Here is a 19662-nt window from a genome sequence, read left to right as displayed (position 1 = left end):
TCTCCCTCTCCTGTTGCTACTTCAATCATGAAACTGATCAATGATCAGCTGATCAGCTTTTCTGTCGCACGTCCCGTCTCTCGTTTGTTTATCGCCCACTTTGCGCCAGAAAGAGGAAACCAGTGGATGTCAGGTAGGGCATAAACAGGGAAAGACGGGCACAAAGGAATAGTTTTCTTTCTTATTCTCATTTAAAATGTCTAGCTTTTAATAAATAATTATCTGAATCTTACAAATAAAGTTTTTATCTGATGTAAAATGTATAAAAGTCACATCACCTTACCATTGATTTCATATGTGCAAAATACGCAGAGCTGATGTAGATGCTGCATAAGCAAGACCAACAGCACGTGTATGTTTTAACTAAACTAACACGTGTGGTGCTGGGACACCATGGAGGGACTAGCTTTAACAGCGGAAATGTAGCCTTATCCATTGAAGTGTTAATTCCAGAATGTAAATATTGTGTGGCTGTTGGGAATTTCTGTGGTTGAGGAACATCAATGAATACACAAATAATTTCTTAAGCGCTCACCAATAGGAGGGGAGAAGTTGCAAAGTGCAGAGAAATGAAGATTTGTAAACCATCTGAACATGTGGATGGTTACTGTGAGGCTGCAGCAGATCTATAGATGGTTAAGAAATTATTTTAGAAACAATATCTGCATGGCTGCTATAAAGCTGATGTTTATGATACCTGTTTTAAAGAGCACACAAGTAGATAGGATGGTAGGAATGACAAGAACCTGGAGATATTGGTTTGTGTCCTTTCACTCAACATTCAATTTTGTTTTTATTTTCTCTGGTTTAGACACTAGAACTACATGTTTAGGTTAAAAATGAAAATGATATATATATATATATTGCAGTTGTGACATGAGGAATAAGACTCGCCTCACTACACAGGGCCACTGCTAAAGGACATCTTTTGTATACATTGGAGACACCAGCGTCTTTGGCTAAACATCAGTATTTGACTTCCTGGAAATGAGAACAGGTTCACTGGTCAGTGATCAAACCTTTATCAATGTGATTGTTTTCTGCAGTAAATTGCTATGGTAACATACAAATCCACACGTTCATTATCAAAGTGAATACAACAATCTTACTAACAACTTTCTTCTTATATGATTTTCATGTGTATCTGCTGCTGTGTGTTAGTTGCAGAGCTATTGCTGAGGTAAAAGACGATCAGCTGACTCCTAGCTGTTTGGGCTCCTGGTAGGCTGCTTCTTCTAAGATGGGCTGTGACTTCTTGGGCTTCTTTAAGAGAGCCAGCTGAGCTCTGACGTCTTTAGCCTGAGTCCTGGCCAAATGCAGCTCCTTCCGCAGCTCGTTGATTTCAGCAATCAGAGTCATGTTTTCCTGCAAAGTCCAAAGTCGTGGCTAGATAACTATCAATTCAGCAGGTCTTTACTCCACATTACACTTTCACACTCTGTCATACAGGATATGTTAAGACTTCAGAGTTGCATTGTTAATGACTAATGCCAATGTACTGTTGTGATCTGGGTAATGACTAACCTTCATGATTTTGGTGTAGACCTTTTCGTGCTCCTCTGCAGATTTGACCAGCCTCATTTTGAGGCCATTTACTGTCCTCTCCTGTCGATCACACTGGTGACGCAGCGCCTTCTGAACAGTATCATCTGCATTGGTTCTCTCCACCTTTCAAACGGGACATACACTTGACAGTTTGATTTCAAGCCCTCCCAGCATCCAGGCAGCTCTTGGGGTATTTCTTAGCACACTTACCCTTTCAGTCTGCTGGACATATCGAGCGTATATCATCTGTATGTTGTCCTTCAGAGTTTTAGGCTCCTGGATGAAGCCGACACAGTTGTGCAGGTCTGATTTCAATCGCTGGAGATGCGTCTCCAAATCTTTGACCTGACAACAAAAAACAAGAGAAGCCCATTCTTATATTAAAAAAGGAATGATTTTTATTACACTTTTATCCTCAAAGCTTAAAGAGGATCTATTCTGCTCACTTCCAGCTTCATATTTTTATTCCTCGATTTTACTACAGTACATGTAGCCCAGTAGATTCACAGTTAAAAACAATCATCATTTACCTTATACTTGGCCTTCATGCAGCTGTTCACCTTGTGTCTGAAACAGGTTTTAGTTTCCGCCACCCTACATTTCCTCTGATTGGCTGCCACTTGTAAGCAAGAGCTTTTGGGTGGAGCCAAAGTCCTTCTAGGACCTAATCTTGCCACTTGGCATTAATGTTAGCAGTACCTCAAATCTGATTTTAAAAAAAAGAGTTGCTGATTTTGATTCTGGCCCAGTGGGTTTAAAAAGTTTTCTTTGCAGATTTCTCCATTAGACTTCAATTCAAGATTCTCTGAATGCCACTTCTTTCTCAAAAGAGTTAGGTCCACAATTATTTGCACAATGACACAGATTATGTAGTTTTGCCTCTTTACTTTAAAAAGGAAGCGTTGTTTGTTTACTGACCTTCTGACTCTCTTTGCACATCTCTTTGTCTCTGGTCTTCAGTTTGAGCTTCAGCTCAGAGACGGTGAGCTTCAGCTGAGCATTGCTCTTGTCGGTTTGTATCAGCTCTTCCTCCAGCTGCCGAACACGAGAAATAGCACGACACTGTAACTGGTAGTGTTGACACTGTTTTAACTTGACTGCTAATGCAGTCCTATCAGATCAATTAAAACAAGGTCAACCGAGCACAGCAAACTTTATTTCTGTCTAACTTTTTAACTCAACACTATTCAAATGGCAAGAAAATGTACAGGAACCCTTATGAATCATCTACATTTATGTATTCAACAGTCTCCACATATGTTTTCTAACCATGTGTTAACACAGTGCTAAGCTTTTCCATCTTTCACATACCTGACTGATCCGCTCCTCCTTCACATTGATGTCATGTTGCAGAGGCTCAGTTTTCTGCTTTAACTCATTCAGCTGGAATTCAAGAACAAACTTTAACTTCTCCAGTTCCTGATTCTTTCTCTTCAAGCACGAGATAATGTGATCCTGTGAGAACATGAACAGGTTGAACGGTTTTAGAGTTCAAAGGTTTTCATACATGAATTCTGAACAATGTCAAGAGAATCTGGTCCAGATCAGTCTCCATATGTCATGTAGTCAAACTGAATTAGACAGTACAATTTTACAGCTAATGTAGAGAAGAGCTCAGAGTTGAAGTGCATTGTAGGAAAACTTGTCTGTCTTTCAGTAACCCAGCGCTTTAAAATATGCTTATATTATACTTATATGCTTATAATATGCTCATAGTCCCATAAATGTATGCACAGTAACACAGCACTTAAGCTTCGCTGAGAAATCTACACTGCACCTGCATCACAACTGCAACCCCTCTGACACCCTTCAATAAACCTACAACATAACCTGACGCACTCCTTTGTAGAACCAGAAGACATATCAACGCAGCCCACAGCTGTTGTGACTGGCCTGTTCGTCCTGTGTATTTCTGGCTATTTTTCAACGCAATCATCATCTCATCTATAATGACTCATAAATGTCAGCAAATTCCTGGAGGGAGATCTGTGAAGCTGTCAGGATGGTCATGAAGGAAAGTACAAAGAAGCAGAAAAACTTGAGGAACAAATAAGTGAGCACTGAGCACCAGAGATGGGCAGTAACACGCGTTACTGTAATCTGATTACTTTTTTCAAGTAACGAGTAAAGTAAGGGATTACTATTGCAAAAACGGTAATTAGATTACCGTTACTTTCCCGTAGGAACGCTGCGTTACTGCGTTACTAAAACCGTGATTTTTTGCGAGAATGTCTCACGACAGTGATGTAAGCGAGTGCGCGGTTAGTGGCAACAGCTGTGTGCAGAGCAACAATGGATCACATATCGATTGTGGGAGAGAGTATGAGCGTGCAGCGTTTAAAGCGTGGAAGTACTGACCTTACTTTGAGTTTGATTCCATAAAAAGTGACAAAAACATTAGCGTCCATCGTGCGTGGGAAGAAAACTTCTTTTTACAGCGAAAAAAACCCCTAAACTTCCGAGCAAGCACCGAGTGCGCAACGCTGTAATGGGAAACTCACAGAGAAACTCGCGGATTCTTCCACTGACCGCGGCACACCTGCACCAGGGTAAACCTCCGCCTACCCCCAGTCCTGCTTTACAGGTGAAAATAGAGCAACAGGACCGCTGAGTCTTTGACTTTATTTATGTTCTGCTGTGTTTTACTTGCATCTATTTGAAAGAGTGAGTGTAAACACAAAAAATATTTTATTTTATGAGCTGGAATGTGCAGAAAATAGGTTTAAATGTTAAACTCATTTATTCAACTCAGAGAATGTTGCATATAATTAAATTTTTGCTTGATGCATAAAGTTAAAAGATTAAAACTGATAAAACAAGTTTTAAAAAGAGACTTTTCCATCTGATTACATTTTGTATGATGGATTATGCAGAAAAAGTAGAATTGGGCTGAAAGATCTATCGCTTTATCACCTCGTCAGGTTGTAAATCGTGTTTTTAAAAAGTAACTAAGTAACTAAGTAATTAATTACTTTTGAAAATAAATAATCAGTAAAGTAACAGGATTACTTTTTTGGGGAAGTAATCAGTAATTAGTTACTGATTACTTTTTTCAAGTAACTTGACCAACACTGCTGAGCACAACAAAGAGCAGGAACTCGAGGGGGCGAGAAGTCCCCAAATCTTATTTGTTTCTATCAGCTGGGTGTCAAAACTCATCATTAAAATGTCACTTTATGCTTTATGGAGTTAAAGCTAGTGTTAAATGATAAGTTAATGAATGTCGTCACTTCTGACTCCATATGTGTAACGTCGAGGCTTCAAAATGTAAAACTGTTTAAAATTCTGCTAAGTGGACGTTTGGTTGACAGGAAATGACAGCTCTGATCTTGGTCACCTTGTCCTGACTGGTCTTTTCATGTCCAGAGATCTGCCTCTTCAGGTCTTCAATGTCACTCTCCAGGGAGCGGATCAGCCCAAGCAGCCTCTGCCGCTCTTGCTTCAGTTTGTTTATATCAGCGCTCCTGTCATCAATCTGCTTCTGTAGACTGATGAACTGTGAACACACCAGCGTCCAACCAACCAAAGAGAAGACACACAGAGAACAGCAGCTGATGTGAGCAGACAGACAGGAGACAGAGCTGATGCTCTGCAACAGAACCAAACATTCAGTGAATAACAGAAGCTTTGTTCACCTTTTGTGCCATGATGCTATTTTTTCCCTTCAGATTTGTATTGGTCTGTTTCTCAGTTTTCATTTTCTTCTCATAATTGGTCTGGATCTCGAGAATCTTCCTCTCCTCGTCCTCTTCAGCCTGCTTTATGATTGCTTTAAAAACACTAATCTTCTGTTCGGTGTCCTCCTGACACTAAACGAAAGATTACCGGTTTCATTCAACTGCTGCACCATTTAACTTACCACCACCTCCTCTTCCTGCTCCTTATTACTGACCTGAGCGAGGAGCTCGGCCTTCTCCTGTAGCTTGGCCTCGTACATCTTTGTGAGCTCCTCCACCGCTTGGATTTTTCTGTCCTCTGCAGACTTGAGCTGCTTCTCATAGTCTTCCTGCATTCTTTGATGTTTTTGCTGAAGATCCTGGTACTTCTCGTGCTCCACAATCAGCTTCTGGCTGTATGATAGCTCTGTGTGTGATTAAAAGAGTATGAACACCAAACACTTACAAAAATAAAGATAACAGATTGTGCTGATCCTGTTCTCCTGTTACCTAAATCCTTCAGTTCTTTCGAATGATTCATAATAAGCTCTGCAGAATTCTGCTGATTCTCACATTCCTGCTTTTCCATCTCTGTCTTCATGGCCTGCAGTAAAAGCAGGATACCTGATTCATCAAGGGCAGCAGCTACTGACTCAATTAATCAACGTCAAAAGTCACCCACTGATGATTGCTAGTCTTGGGAAGACATTTTGACCTTTAAGTTGTAAATCTATGTGAAGCTGAGCTCTCGTGTAACAGAGGCACACCTGTTGGGATGTTTTCAGAGATTCTATCTGCTGGACAAAGTTGTCAGACAGCTCTCTGAGCTTCTCGTTGTAGTTCATGTCCTTCAGGCGGAGCTGGTACTCATTCTCCATCTGCAGCTCCTCCAGCTGCATCTTCATCTCCAGCATGTGCTGGGTCTGAAAGTAGACGCAGGAACATACATTCAATACCTCTTCTTTTAACCATAACATGACAGTTGTCACCTTGTTGCAATTCTTTTAGCTTTCTTCTAAAGTGTCGTACATAAATAACTTAAACCAGACACATAAACACATGAAGTGTACCTCATACTACTTGGAAAGAACAGATTGCTGTAGCGTCTGCAGTAATGTGAACCCCAGACTCTGCTTCGTGTGAAAGCAAGGCTGTCGATTTACTGGCTCACCTACATTCCCACCCTGACCTACAGCCACAAGTTGTGTGTAGTGGTTGAAGACCATGGATACAAGCAGTGCAAATGAGCTTCCTCCAAAGGCTCGGTGAGGAGCCTGTTCATGTAGGAGGAAGTCCAAGTAGAGCCACTACTTCATCACATCAAAAGAAGTGAGCTCAGGTGGTTCAGGCATCTGACCAGGAGGCCTCCTAAACGAGGTGTTTCAGGCATGTACTAAAGAGAGAAAGGCTGAAGAGAGATGCTGGAGAAGTTACATCTGGTTTGGGAACACCTCAAGGTCCCCGAAAGACCAGGATTAGTGGTGAGAGTGAGGTCTCTGCTGAGATGCTGCCCCAGCAACCAGAACCTTAGCTTGGTCCTGGTTGCTGGGGCATCATAAGAAGCCGAAAATGGTCGTATGTACAGAGCTGGGAACATCCAAACCAACAGAGGCTGTTCATGAGCAGAACCAACATTGCTGTCTCCCGCCTGATCCGTAAGATGAAGCTTCCCGGCCGTGAGAACAAAATCACTGTCATCGTGGGAACAGTCACTGATGATGTCAGGATTCAGGATATCCCCAAGCTCAAGATTTGTGCTCTGAGGGTGACTGATGGTGCCCGCATCCTCCACCAAAGCTGTCGCGAAATCGATCAATGTAGAGCAGTGTCACAAACCACGGAAGCCCCAGAAAAGTGCAATCAAACAATGACTTTATTAACAGCCCGGAGAAAACATCAACATATGTCTTCTGACCAAAATACATGTTGTGGACACTTATAAAGCAGTGGGGTACACGCCCCCCCATGGCGTCAAATACAGATTAAAATAGGTTCCAGACATTAGTCACAGTTAATCGTACATTTTTAATAGCTATAAGCAGACATAGAACTTCTGATTCTTTCCTAAAATAATTTTCACATATGGCACTTTGTGTATGTGTGTTTTCTATTCATTAATGTAATTGTCAGTTATTTTCTCTCTTTATTTTACTTTTTTTATCTGTTTGTTTGTGACGTTCTACTTTAGTTCTACTAAATCTTGATGTAAAAACAATACACCCTTATTCCACGCACACACTCTGCAGTTTGCCTACGCACACACTTCTCTCTCAGACTTCCTCTGTTCACACACTCGCCTATGAGTTTTTATTAGTTATTTATTATTTTGTATAAATCACACAGAATCATTCAAATCGAGTACTCACAACATTCACACACTTAGAATCACTCAAAATACGCTTTCCTGAGAGTATTTTATCAAACATGCTTTCAAGAATCAGAAAGAGGAAGTAGACAACACTCAGTAACTGCGTCTGTCCTCTTAAAAGAGAAGAGAAATAAACACATATGGGACAATTCTCCCCATCTTAGACAAAATGTGACCTTAAATGTCCTTTTCTAAGTCATGTTCTTCTTTAAACACAACTCTTGGCCTCCAGGGCATAACCTTTGGACTTATAACTCTGATATAAGTCCACACAGTACGGAGAACCTGCAAGTTCAGTTTTTTCTTTTTAAATTCTCCACACACTTGAAGAACTGTTTGTCATTTATCTGCCCAAGAACTTCATCAAATGGACCTCGCCGGGTCCAGTAATCTTCAACACAATTGTGTATCCTCATGTACACAACTTATTCTTCACTGGTATCACAGCACATCTAGTAATATCATCAGAATTACTTCATCATAGTAAACATTGATTTTCCTTTAAAATCAATTTACCATCAGAACTCAAGATCACAGCTGACTCGATTCTCTGAAATCCTGAGTCAGTTAAACACCTTGCTCAACTCAAGGTGTCCTTTTCTCGGACTTCCTCGTCCGAACTCACTCTTTTTACCCCGGCATCTCCACCAGAATGTTACGAGATCTTCCACTCTTAATTGGTGAAAGAAGGTAACTTCGTAAGTTCTCTCCACTGTCTCACAGTAGCAAACAACCTGCGCATTCAGAAGATCCCCTTCTCACTGTAATTCAATTCTCATAAACCCAAAAGTAAGCATATTATTTCCCTAGTCAAAAGTGAAACCGTTCCTCACACAGTAATTCTTAATCCAACCTTAAAGTGAAACAAACACCCTTCGTGTTTTGAAACTAAAAAGGAAGGAAAAGCGCCCAATTTTAACGGCGCATGTTATTACTGAACAACATGACAAAGTACAAATACTTTGTTACTTAAAAGAAAAGTAACAAAGTACAAATACTTTGTTACTGTACTTGAAAAGAATTTTCAGGTATCTATACTTTACTTGAGTAGGTATTTTTCTGACAGCTGTTTACTTTTACTCCCTACATTTTAATCAAATATCTTTACATTCTACTCCTCACATTTTTAAAACAGGCTTTTTTGATACTAGTATCTGTACTTAAGTACGAAATATCTGTACTTTTGCCACCTCTGTATCTACGTGTGTGTATGTAAGTATGCATGGATGGATGCGCTAGCCATGTATGGGGAGGCTTCATCTGGCAAACCTCACATGCAGTACAGCACTAAGGATTGTTCCTTCTAGGAAGTAGAAGTAGACTGGGGGGCAGAGGCTTCAGCTTTCAGAGACCCTGTCTACTTTTACGATCAGGCTTAAAACTTTTCTTTTAGATGAAATATACACATACATAGGATACATATAGTTAGGGCTGGATCAGGTGACCCTGAATCCTTAGTTATGCTGAAATAGGCCTAGGCTGCTGGAGACTTCCCATGATGCACTGAGTGTTGCACTGAGTGATGTTCCAAAGCTATAACATTACAAACACATAACTGACCACTTGCACTGATGGTCCAGGATCAAGAACTTACAATGCTTTAGGAACAAGACCAACAGGGGGGTGTCACACTATGCACTTACTCACCTTCTCCTCCAGGTCTGACTTGGTGATAAGGATCTCTTCCGTGTGGACTATGTGTTTGTTGCTCTTTAGACCTCTGCCTTCCTTATCGATGATTTTCCAAATCAGCAGACAGCCGTCTTCAGACACTGTCAGCAGGAACTGATCATCATACGTGATCACCATCTGAGGACACACATGTTTTAGTGGGTGGACTCTTTGCGTCTGAATGATCAGCATCATAGTCAATCGATTTTTTTCATACACGATGTGAGATTGTGTGTATATCAATCTCACATCACATTAATACACATAATTTCCCCTAGGGATCAATAAAGTATTCTGATCAGTGCAAATCTCAATCAGAGCAAATCAGTGCTTCTGCTCACCTTGGTGACAGGCCCAGAGTGAGCCTGGTATGTCATCCATTCCTTCTGGATAGGTAATGGGTATTTAATGGCCCTTACAGTCCCACTGGAGGTCCCGGTGAAGACCACTCTACCAGAATGGGACACTGCAAGAGCAGTGTGAGCTGTCTCATCAGCTGGAACCTCCCTCAGTACCTGTGGATAGGATATAACAATAAACCCAGTTTTTTTTAAACAAAAAAAAGAAAGAAAAAACAACATTGCTGCTGCTTGAGATGTTTTGTTGATTTGCAGCAACTTAAAAGAACAAATCCAGGAGTCAGCTGTGCTTGCTAACCTGACAGTCTTGGATCTCCTTCAGAGTGAGGTCTGTTCCCACAGCCAGGATGGTCTTACAGTCTGAGGAGAAGGCCACACCTGTATAACTACAGGACTTTAGGACGCTTTCTGACTCCCGCTTGCCACTCTGCGTGTTCCACTCGTACACTGCCCCATCCACCCCACAAGACACGACCCGGCTGTCGTCCAGGCTCCATTCAATCCGACACACCTGTTAATTGAAATACCAGTAAATAAGAATGACAAATAAGCACTGGGACTCCTCTGTAACACATACTCCAGCTGACTCACCTTTCCATTGTGGCCCTTCAGATTAAGGATATTGTCAAAAGAGGTGACAGAATAGATTTGAATGATGTTTCCATTGACAGCTGCAAACATGTGGCCACCATTGCTAAAAGCACACTGAAAAGTGAAGGAGACAAAGACAGAGTCCAAGCGCAAAAGTTTTGAGTGGAAAATGTGATAATGCTCCACTTTAAGATGAATTATCAGATATCGCAGTAAATGCTGAAAACGCTAACCCAGGATTCAGTATTTACGGATTTACAGAACACAGCTGGATGAGACACAACAGAAGGGGGTAAAGATCAATCATTTCACCCTTGAATTTAGTAATACTCTGATTATTTCAGTATTGGCTGTTCAGATTTACTGCAAACACAAATGCAAAGCAACCTCTACCTCTCTACAGCTGCGCACAGTGAACTCCTTGAAGGTGCGGATGTCATCAATAAGCAGGTTCATCAGCCTGAGTCTGTCTGAAAACCCCACAAGGATGAAGAGGCCTGTGGGATGTAGTGCCACGCTGTACGCCTCCTCCTGGAACTCCTTGCACAGCTCCAACACTCTAGAGACAAAACAGAGAGAACAGCAAGAGCTCAGAAAGACGACATGTCATTCTGTTATGCAGTTTTATATTGTATCAACCTGACGAAAACTGATTGATATATATCTATAAAAGGAATTGTGTGTATGTGTTTTACTTTGTCTCGTAGTTCCAGATGCGGACAGAGCGGTCCAGAGAGCAGGTGGCTACGAGGGGCTTGCGTATGCAGATGGACAAACCAGTGATGGAGCTGGAGTGGAAGGACTGGGACAGGAACTCAAAGTGTAGTTTATCCTCCTAATGGAGTTGCAAAGATAACTTTAAACATCTAAAGAGAACTCTGATGCCTTAAACAAGTGGAGAAAAAAAGAGAGTGGAGGTAGACAACAGAAAGAAGACAATGAAGGAAGAGAAGGAGAAAACAACAACAAAATTTTTTTTTACCCTTTTTCTCTAGAGAATGGATGGGCAATTAACTTTTCAAGGGGCCACATGAGAAACTGGCACTGTTGTGGAGGGCCATGCTACATCAGAATTGAGTTCAGCCTATATTCTCAAATCAATTCTGATGGGGAGTTTATCAAAGGGTGCAATGTCTTTACATTTAAATCCTAATCTACCACTGACCTCATGTGGGCCACATCTACTCTAGATGATGTCAAAGAGAGGAAATATCTGTAAAAAGGTTACCTTAGAGAACTAACTTAAAGGCAGAGAAGCTTGTTTCAGATAAAAAATGAACTGAGGGGATGTATCGAGGCCTAGTATAAGACAACTACTCTAACAAAGTCCATGAATAAAAATATGGAGCTGCAAATAAAGACAAAATTATTTTTTGCTGGATTATTTGAACTGTTTTCCATGTTTCTTGGATTGACCTTTTTCTTTTCATTCACAAGACTTCGCTACTGTTTTCTTTGCTACAGCATACAAAGACTGTTAAAAATATCCAACTGGAAATTAGCACAATTGATCCACCAAAAAAAAGAAGAGGAAGTGTTAAGTCTAATTGTTGAATGTTGCCATTGTGTTTCTTAAATTTGTACAGTCTTAGTTCAAGCAGTAGGATCAAAGCCATTCCTTTGATCCTGACCACCTCTCCAACCACTCTGTGCTCGGGGAGGTTTTATTGTAGATACATCCTATCTGAAAGATCTGTTTCTTTTTTTGTAAGCTTCCTGGGTTTACGACCCTTTGGTCAGCAGGAGGTCTGACACACACACACACACACACACACACACACACACACACACACACACACACACACACACACACACTTTCTTACAGAAGTTCACACATATACATACAAATGCTTTGTCTCAGAACCAAGGGGGCGTGGCTTTGTTCTGACGTGTTTTGTGTGAACTGTGTCTCAATAAAAAGGGCAGCAAGGGAGGTCGTGGTAGAGGTCATTTTCGTGGTGGACACAGGCCTCCCTTGCGCAAGTGTTTGATCGATCGACTGTCTTGTTTTCTTCATGATGAATAAGTCTCTAGAATTAGCAGGGCTTGTGGAAACACAGACCCAACAGGAAGTGAGATCATACATAGAAGAAAAAGTAAAACAGCAAAATAATATGTATGTATTTCTGACTGCCGACCAGCTACTATAGTAATGTTTCAAGTACAGAGGAGGTCAGTGTGAGAATGGATGTAGCAAACAGCTCTACATAATCTGAATTGATGGGGGCATGTGGAAGAAAATAAAATACCAGCTAGGACAGTTGATGCAGTAATTTCACTTATACAAATGATGAACCCCGTCATTGGTGGTGCTGGTAGGTGTAACTGCAGAGCACCTTGTTCATGTCCACAGAGGACAGGCTGACACTGTACAGCTGTCCTCGGTTTGTGCTGATGGCCAAAGTCTCCTCTGCTGGACTGATGCATATGGTGTCAATCTGCTGGTATTCTGCCAAGGTCACACCGCTGCAGTATGCATCTAGAGGGATCTGACACAAGCATACCCATGTGCACACAAAGACTTCACTTTCCACCTTTTCTGAAATAAAGCTTGAACATTTACCTTTATCTCCCTGGTCTTTCTGTAACCATTCTCATCTGTCTGCTCAAACAGAAAAACGGTGCCAGGACCTCTAGAGCATGCAAAGCCTTTGGAGTAGGACAGGATTGCTGTGATGGAAGGGACAGAGGGACCTTCATTCACATTAGCATCTTTGATCTTCTTTACCTCCACCTGCCTGTGCAGAGTGAAGCGGGTATAAGCAAGAACATCACTCATCAAAGATGGATCGCTGCAGTGACCACAGTGAACCCATTCATCTGGTCTGAGATCAGCTGGTTATCATTTGTTATACGCATTTCCATTCCATGTTTTAACATGTCTGCCAATTTTTCCACTACTTTTTTAAATCATTGCCACACGTTATGAGTGATACTAGCTGCTCAGACATTTAAAGTCTTTATTTAATCCATCGGCGTGTATTTGTTGGACAACAATGAAGTTAGACACCAGGAATCATTTATATTTGCCCATCTGCCCAGTTTAGCAGGTGCTTTTGGTAGCCATGAAAAGCTCTATGCTAGATATTTTTGGGGTACAACCGACAGAATTCAATAAAATTAGTTGGTTTTGAGGTCAGATTATTCACCATTATGATTATGGACTTGACCCTGATTGGGTCAAAAATGGCAGGAACAGCATGGGGTGGAGATGAGTTACAGAGGCTGCTTCATGTAAAATAGCACCAGTTCATGTGGTCCAGCTTTCTCACCTGGCAGGCTGGCCCTGCACACAAGTCATGCTGATCTCTCTTCGCAGGTCTCCAGACTCAAACACCAGCAGTCTGCCAGTGTCTGTGCCAGCGATCACCCTGTGCTCTGACACCCAGGTGTGGCACAGGAAATTGATGGACTCAACCTTTGCAACACTGCTTGGTTTCAGGGCCCCCTCTGAGTAGCGGAACATCTTGAAAACACCGGTTCCGCTCACACAGAGCTGTGTGTTGCTGTAAGGGTTGAAGCTGACCTGATGAGAAACAGTTACTATAATAATAACGTGTTCAGCATGTGTATGCCTGCATTTATACAAGCTTCACTGATGCAGCACAGATGACTCACCTGGGTGACAGGATTATTTGTGTTTGTTGTCTTCAGTGTTGCCAGGAGTTTGTGTTTCTCCCAAAGCCAGAGGATCAGCATCCACTCGGGGCTCCCTGTCAGGCCTATCAGGTACTTGGAATCAGGAGAGAAAGCAATGCAGATAAACTCTTGAACAGACATGTCTCCTGCACTCAAAACCTTTCTCTTTCTGCCCTGCTCATGCTGCAGGTCAAACACAGTGACGGTGGCTCTCTCTCCATAATCTGACACTGCCAGGTAGCGTCTGTTGGAGCTGATGGTCATAGCACGCATTCCCTGACTTCTCTCTGAGCCTGGAGAGACGACACCAACAGAAATAAATGCTGTTAAATACTAAAAAAAACAACTTTCGTACTTATATCAAGAGCACCACCAGGGTAGAAATTTAGGTTACTTATGTTAGTTAGTTATGACTTAGACATCTAAAAATGAGCGCACCTGAAATGAACCGCTGCCATCGTTGGACAGTGTTGAAACACACGCAGCTGTTTCCGCTGGGGAAGACGACGGTTTGCTCGTCAAAGAAACACAAATTGTTCCTCACACCAGTCCGTACACCGAAAATGAAATGGGACTGAGCAACTACAAAAGACATTTTTAGATGTCACTTAAAAAAATAATAATATGCCAGCAGCAGCAGACTTGAAAACTGAAGAGTGTCTCTGCGCATAACAAACACTTCCAGAAAACATTAATGCTTCTGAAAGCCAGAAAAGCCCTCGCGGAACCGATTGAGAGTCACGTCGCTAGGCAACGCTGGGAAATCCCGCGAGACCACGAGAACTCGTAAGGTGTTTCCAGACCGTTGTTTCTAGTGATGTGCATACCACTGATTTCCTTTCCGATCCGATACCAGGTAAAATTCAGAGTGGTATCGACGATACGGATTCGATATGGGCTCAAATTGTGGTCATAAATATTTGAGCCCATAGAATCTTTCAATCCCTAGAACAAAAACAAATGTCCATAAAAGAGGACATAAATAAATCGGCCAGTTCTAACAAGGATATTGCCTCTATTGTTTTAGGATTTTTTTCTTTCTGGATTCGTTGTTGTAACAATCCCTTTTCGTTCAGAAGGAGGTGCTGTATACGAAATATGCAGCAAAATATAAAGCAGGGAGGTAAGGATTTAACACCATAGCTTCCTGAGAACCAACCTAATTAATTAATACCAACTCTAGCTGGTAACAAATGAGGAACATGAAATCTGTGACAGTCTGATTGCATAAGAATAGCAGCAGAAATGTGAAAAAGGAGGCTGAAATTCACAATGAAAAAGTAATGTTACAGTGTAATTACAGCAAATCAATACATTTTTTTGTTAGAAACTCAAGAAGAAAAGAGACTGAGAGATAAGATCTTTACATTCAGACAGATTCAAATGTCTGTGTGTCTTTACGCTTGTGCTTCAGTTTATAGGTAAAAATAAAATGAGAACATATATAGGGGTGGCTGTAGCTCAGGCGGTAGAGCAGGTCATCTACTGATAGGAAGGTTGCCAGGTTTCCTGGCTTCCCCTAGTCTGCATGCCAAATATCCTTGGGCAAGATATTAACCCCAAATTGCTTTTCAATGCATCCATCGGAGTATGAATGTGTGTGAATGCTTCTTAGAAAGCACTTAGAACACTTAGAACAATGTGCTTGTGCGAATGGGTGTGAATGGGTGAATGCACAAGTTGTGTAAAGCGCTTTGAGTGCTCAGAAGAGTAGAAAAGCGCTATATAAGAACCAGTCCATTTACCATATAAGAGAAGGATTAAAAATGTCTATTGGTTTCTCCAGTTTTGCTTTATTGTGCATTTTTATGTAGCCAAGACTGGTTTAGTGAACTGGTGAATGAAAAATGAACAAATGTAATCTTTTTTGTGAATAAGTGTATAAATAATCTGCACACACACATGTACATTTTTGTTTCTCTGAGTCATTATTAGCAGAGCTAAGTCGAGATCGTTTATTTGTCTTCACTGTCAGAGATCTGATTATATTTCCTGTGTCGTGTGTGCTTCCAGGTTTGGAGTAAAAAGGAAGGTGAGAAAAAAGTTTTATGCTGTCACAGTCACTCATCTAAAGACAGGTTGTTGAATGAAGCAACTGAACATGTTTAAATGTGGAGTTACTGCAGATTTCTGTGCACTTGTCATAGCTGTGGATTGTTCGAAGTGTTCATGTGTCCTTCAGGTTCTCCAGTTTCTTTAAAGTGCAGGTATGCAGGTTACCTGATCCATGTTTTCTGGTGGTGCATCAAAGTGACATTTCACCCTGCCATATTGAAGTAACTCATTCAAGGAGCTTCAGTCTTAGGTACTGATTTAGTTATCTTACTGACTCATCAGTTTCTGCACCAAAGCTTCTCTCACCAAAGCCACGGCATAGCTGGACAAGGTCATTGTTCCAACCTAAGCCACACTGCCTAGAGTATTTAGTTCACTTTGTGGCAGTTTCTTTATTTCTTAATGTTTTTTTTCTGTTAGTGCCTGGAACTGAGTTGCTTCGTCAGCAGCTCCTTCAGTTGTTGGAGGATGAAGAAGAGGATGCAGCTGTGACTTGTGAGACGTCGTCTGAGTTGGCTGCTACTCACTGGGAAATCAGAAACATGGTGTTCTTGCAAAAGTAGAAAGAGGCCAGGCCTTGTCTTATTGACAATATGTTAGCTCCTCTGGCTCCACAGCCACACAGTGTGTGTCAGTGTGGCAAACAAGTTGTTGTGAGGTGCCTGGACTGACTGCCTCTTCCATTCCTTTGTGCCCACTGTGATATTGCAGTTCACACACGCTTTGTCCTGCACAACAGAGAGGCAGTAACAGGAGGGTTTTTGCAGCCTTCATCAGAGTTTCACCAGCAAATAGGTACAGTTTTTAAGTCCTATACATTCCTTACTATGCACTATGAGTGGGTGCTGTTATTGTATATTTATTGTGTATCAGTGGACTTCCAATTCTTTTTATATATATTGTGTGTTTTAATGTTAGTGCGGCTGTTGCCTGTGCAAAGGCCAGATGATGTGTGTGGCTGCACAGCAGGTAACGTTGAGGGTTCACCTGGCGCAATAGTGGCTCTTGTAACCATAAATGGTAAGTGGCCCTTTTGTCACACAATACATACACAATAGACGTGTTTACAGGTTTTAGTGCATACTGTGCATTGCTATCTTGTTTGGAATTACCCTTGGCCCACGGTATATGCACCTATCAAAGGTCATTTGGATTTACCAGACTGATTTGAAAGCAACATGAAAAAAAAGATAAAACTAGGTCAAAATATTTTGCTTAGTACTGACATACATACATGCCAGGCATACATACTTGTGGGCTCCTTGGTGGCGTAGGTGCTGTTGACCTTAACCTGTTACTTAATTTATTAACTTAAACTTATCCGTCCTACAGGCCGTTATAACCTCTCAATGCCAGCTGCCTCTCAATGGTGAGCTGCACCTGCTGTGGCCTAATGTGGTCCTAATGTGTCTGTGTGTGAGATTCCACTTAGTTTCCTGCTGATTAATTATTATTTGTAGACTAACTAAAATGCAGGGTGAACAGACATGCTGACCCACCTGACTTTGGGGTGGAACAAAAGGAAAGTGAAGCAGCTGGGCTGCACTTTGAGCCAGAGATATCTAAAGGTAAGTTTTTCAACACTAATTTTGATGTGTGTGGTAATGGGGAAAACGCACCAGTACTCTAAAAATGTCAAAGTGAATGACATTTATTAATGTATTATTAGATCAGAGGATCCTTAGAGAACAAGTGGAGAGCCTAAATGTGGATGACAACACACTACAGCAATAGGTGGTTGATGTGCAGAACTGGGCTGAAGGTGACTCTCAATATAATGCACACCTATACAATGATAGGACCCACCATGGCCTCATTAATGAACTAAAGGTAGAGTTAATATCTTTCTGACAGTGTCAACAATGAAACATAAGGCTTGTAAAAGCAGAATTTGTGGCAGAGTTGTTGCATTTGATCAAATGGGATTGTACCTGGATTGAAATGCTGTTGTACAAGATGGTTTTATAAACCTGAACACCAACGTACTTGTTGTCTCATGATAATGCAGCGCATGAAGGCTACAGATGTCTTATAATCAATATCTGTCAAGTCAATGATAACAGACTGCACTGTAGTTCAGTCCATACACCTCACTGATGTACAACAGAACTGTAGAGTAACATTAGGCTGAACAAAGAGAGTTATTATGTTCTTTTATGGTATTATTTTCATTCTCTCTGCATCACACTTGGTAGTCTGTCTGTGAAGGTTCTCAGTCATCCAGGTCATCGAAGTCTAAGGAGCTTGGAAAGAAAAGCCTCTGGACTTTAAGTTTCCCTGAAGATGTTCATCTCATCTTTTCTCATCTGAAAAGCTTCTTCAGTTCTAAGGTCAAATGGTGGAGAGTCCCAGATTTTAAGCCCTATGGGAGTGTCCCCTCAAGAAGGACATGGACCCCCTATTTATCCTCTATCATCATTTATCCACTATCATTAGCCAAGATGTGAAAACAGTTGTAGGTCCCAATCAGCCAAGGTTTTGGGTGAACCCATTGTGAAACCTAGCCCCACCGTATTATGTTATTTATTGAAGTCAGATGGCCCAGGATGTGAGTGGGCTTTAAGGCGTCTGGGAAGGATCTCAAAACTGGATTATAGATGGCAGACAGTTGGTGTCGTAAACCACCGCCTCTGTTCAAAGATGGTCATTCACAGTGGACATAAATGGCTTCTTTCACTCCTCTTTAAGACCATCTGTCCTCTCTGTCCAAAATGTGAATGTTGGCATCCTCAAAAGAGTGACCTTTGTCCTTTAGATGGAGATGGACAGCCGAGTCTTGGCCCCTGGATTTGGCTCTTCTATGTTGTGCCATGTGCTTATGAAGTGGCTGTTTGGTCTCTCCAATGTAGAGGTCTGAGCATTGCTCGCTACACTGTACAGCGTACGCTGCGTTGTTAACTTTGTGTGCGTTATAGTAGTTTAGATTTCCTGCATTTGGTTGGTGATAATTTCAAACCCTATATAGCACACGTAGTACAGCTTTTCTACAGTATTCTTGGAAAGGCACATGGAGTTATGTCTCAGCCACTTAAATGAAACAATACACTTATGACATTTGTGTGAAAAGTACCGCCCCCCTTAAAGGGAAAGTCTAGCTCTGGAAATTCTGCTTCAAAGACTGATTGCTGAATGTGAGTGATCAGTTTTATGTATTATACTCATCCTGTATTCTTATTAATATTCCTCTCACTTAGAAACTGATCAAACCGATGGCAGCCTTGGAGCGTTGCAGGCACGAATAGAGTTTGTCGCCATCATCAGAGTGCAAACAAAATCTTTACAAACAAAGACAAAGTGGTATGTCCCTGTTTCTTTGAAATGGGCCGTTTGATACTTTTGCAGTTTGGTGCATGTACGGCTACTTTGTAAACAGAATAAAATCTTATCCAGGTTTGTTTTAGCTGGATGTGATGCATGTTCTAGCAAACAAATTGAAGAGTGTGGATTCTAATCTAAATATATACATTATGTGAAGGTGTGCCTTTTTTATGATTATTTACAGATAGCAACAAGAGGCGACAAAGAATTCACAAGGTCATCTTAGATGAGAAGAACCAAGCTTGCTGAACCAACAAAGCAAATTGTGTCCAGTGATGCCCTCATCCAGACCGACATTTGGCCCTGGCAGAGCACAAGTGAATGTAAGCTCTTCATTTATAAATATTTCAAATGTATCCTGTTTAAACAAATTCCCAGTATCTGAGCAGCAGTTGGATGTTCTGTTCTTGAATGATAATATGCTATTATGTTTTCCCTTCTGATGTTGATAAACTGTAGC

General features: G+C 41.3%; 1 protein-coding gene across 2 annotated transcripts; it reads right to left on the bottom strand.

Moving 5' to 3' along the window:
- Positions 1-1006: 1006 nt before the first annotated feature.
- On the bottom strand, positions 1007-14569 carry cfap57 (cilia and flagella associated protein 57). 2 transcript variants are annotated; one of them, XM_080892546.1, is made up of 21 exons: positions 14268-14569; positions 13809-14122; positions 13463-13716; positions 12754-12928; positions 12527-12679; positions 10886-11025; positions 10584-10749; positions 10191-10304; positions 9898-10110; positions 9582-9755; positions 9217-9378; positions 5969-6124; positions 5712-5805; positions 5438-5628; positions 5181-5354; positions 4883-5041; positions 2857-3000; positions 2464-2580; positions 1756-1890; positions 1525-1668; positions 1007-1365 (listed from the first exon to the last, which is right to left on the bottom strand). In XM_080892546.1, exons 1-21 carry the CDS (start codon positions 14422-14424, stop codon positions 1192-1194), a joined length of 3510 nt encoding a protein of 1169 aa, XP_080748672.1. In that variant the 5' UTR covers positions 14425-14569; the 3' UTR covers positions 1007-1191. The 2 variants fall into 2 exon arrangements, with proteins under 2 accessions (XP_080748672.1, XP_080748673.1); XM_080892547.1 differs by lacking the exon at positions 14268-14569 and having other exon boundaries at positions 13463-13696; positions 13809-13934.
- Between the last annotated feature and the right edge of the window lie 5093 nt (positions 14570-19662).

The sequence above is a fragment of the Rhamphochromis sp. 'chilingali' genome (genome assembly GCF_963969265.1).
Source record: "Rhamphochromis sp. 'chilingali' genome assembly, chromosome: 9".
Taxonomy (NCBI): domain Eukaryota; kingdom Metazoa; phylum Chordata; class Actinopteri; order Cichliformes; family Cichlidae; genus Rhamphochromis; species Rhamphochromis sp. 'chilingali'.
Note: the sequence above shows the minus strand (reverse complement) of the source record. Positions and strands in the feature narration are given on the sequence as shown.

What these genes read in the sequence shown, in the direction of transcription:
- cfap57 (XM_080892546.1), bottom strand. Translation starts at nt 14,424, where the DNA reads ATGTCTTTTGTAGTTGCTCAGTCCCATTTCATTTTCGGTGTACGGACT. An exon ending in GAAAGAACTGAAGGATTTAG is followed by an intron (nt 5,629 to 5,711) that starts GTAACAGGAGAA and finishes AATCACACACAG; the next exon opens with AGCTATCATACAGCCAGAAG. An exon ending in ATAGCATCATGGCACAAAAG is followed by an intron (nt 5,042 to 5,180) that starts GTGAACAAAGCT and finishes GTGTGTTCACAG; the next exon opens with TTCATCAGTCTACAGAAGCA.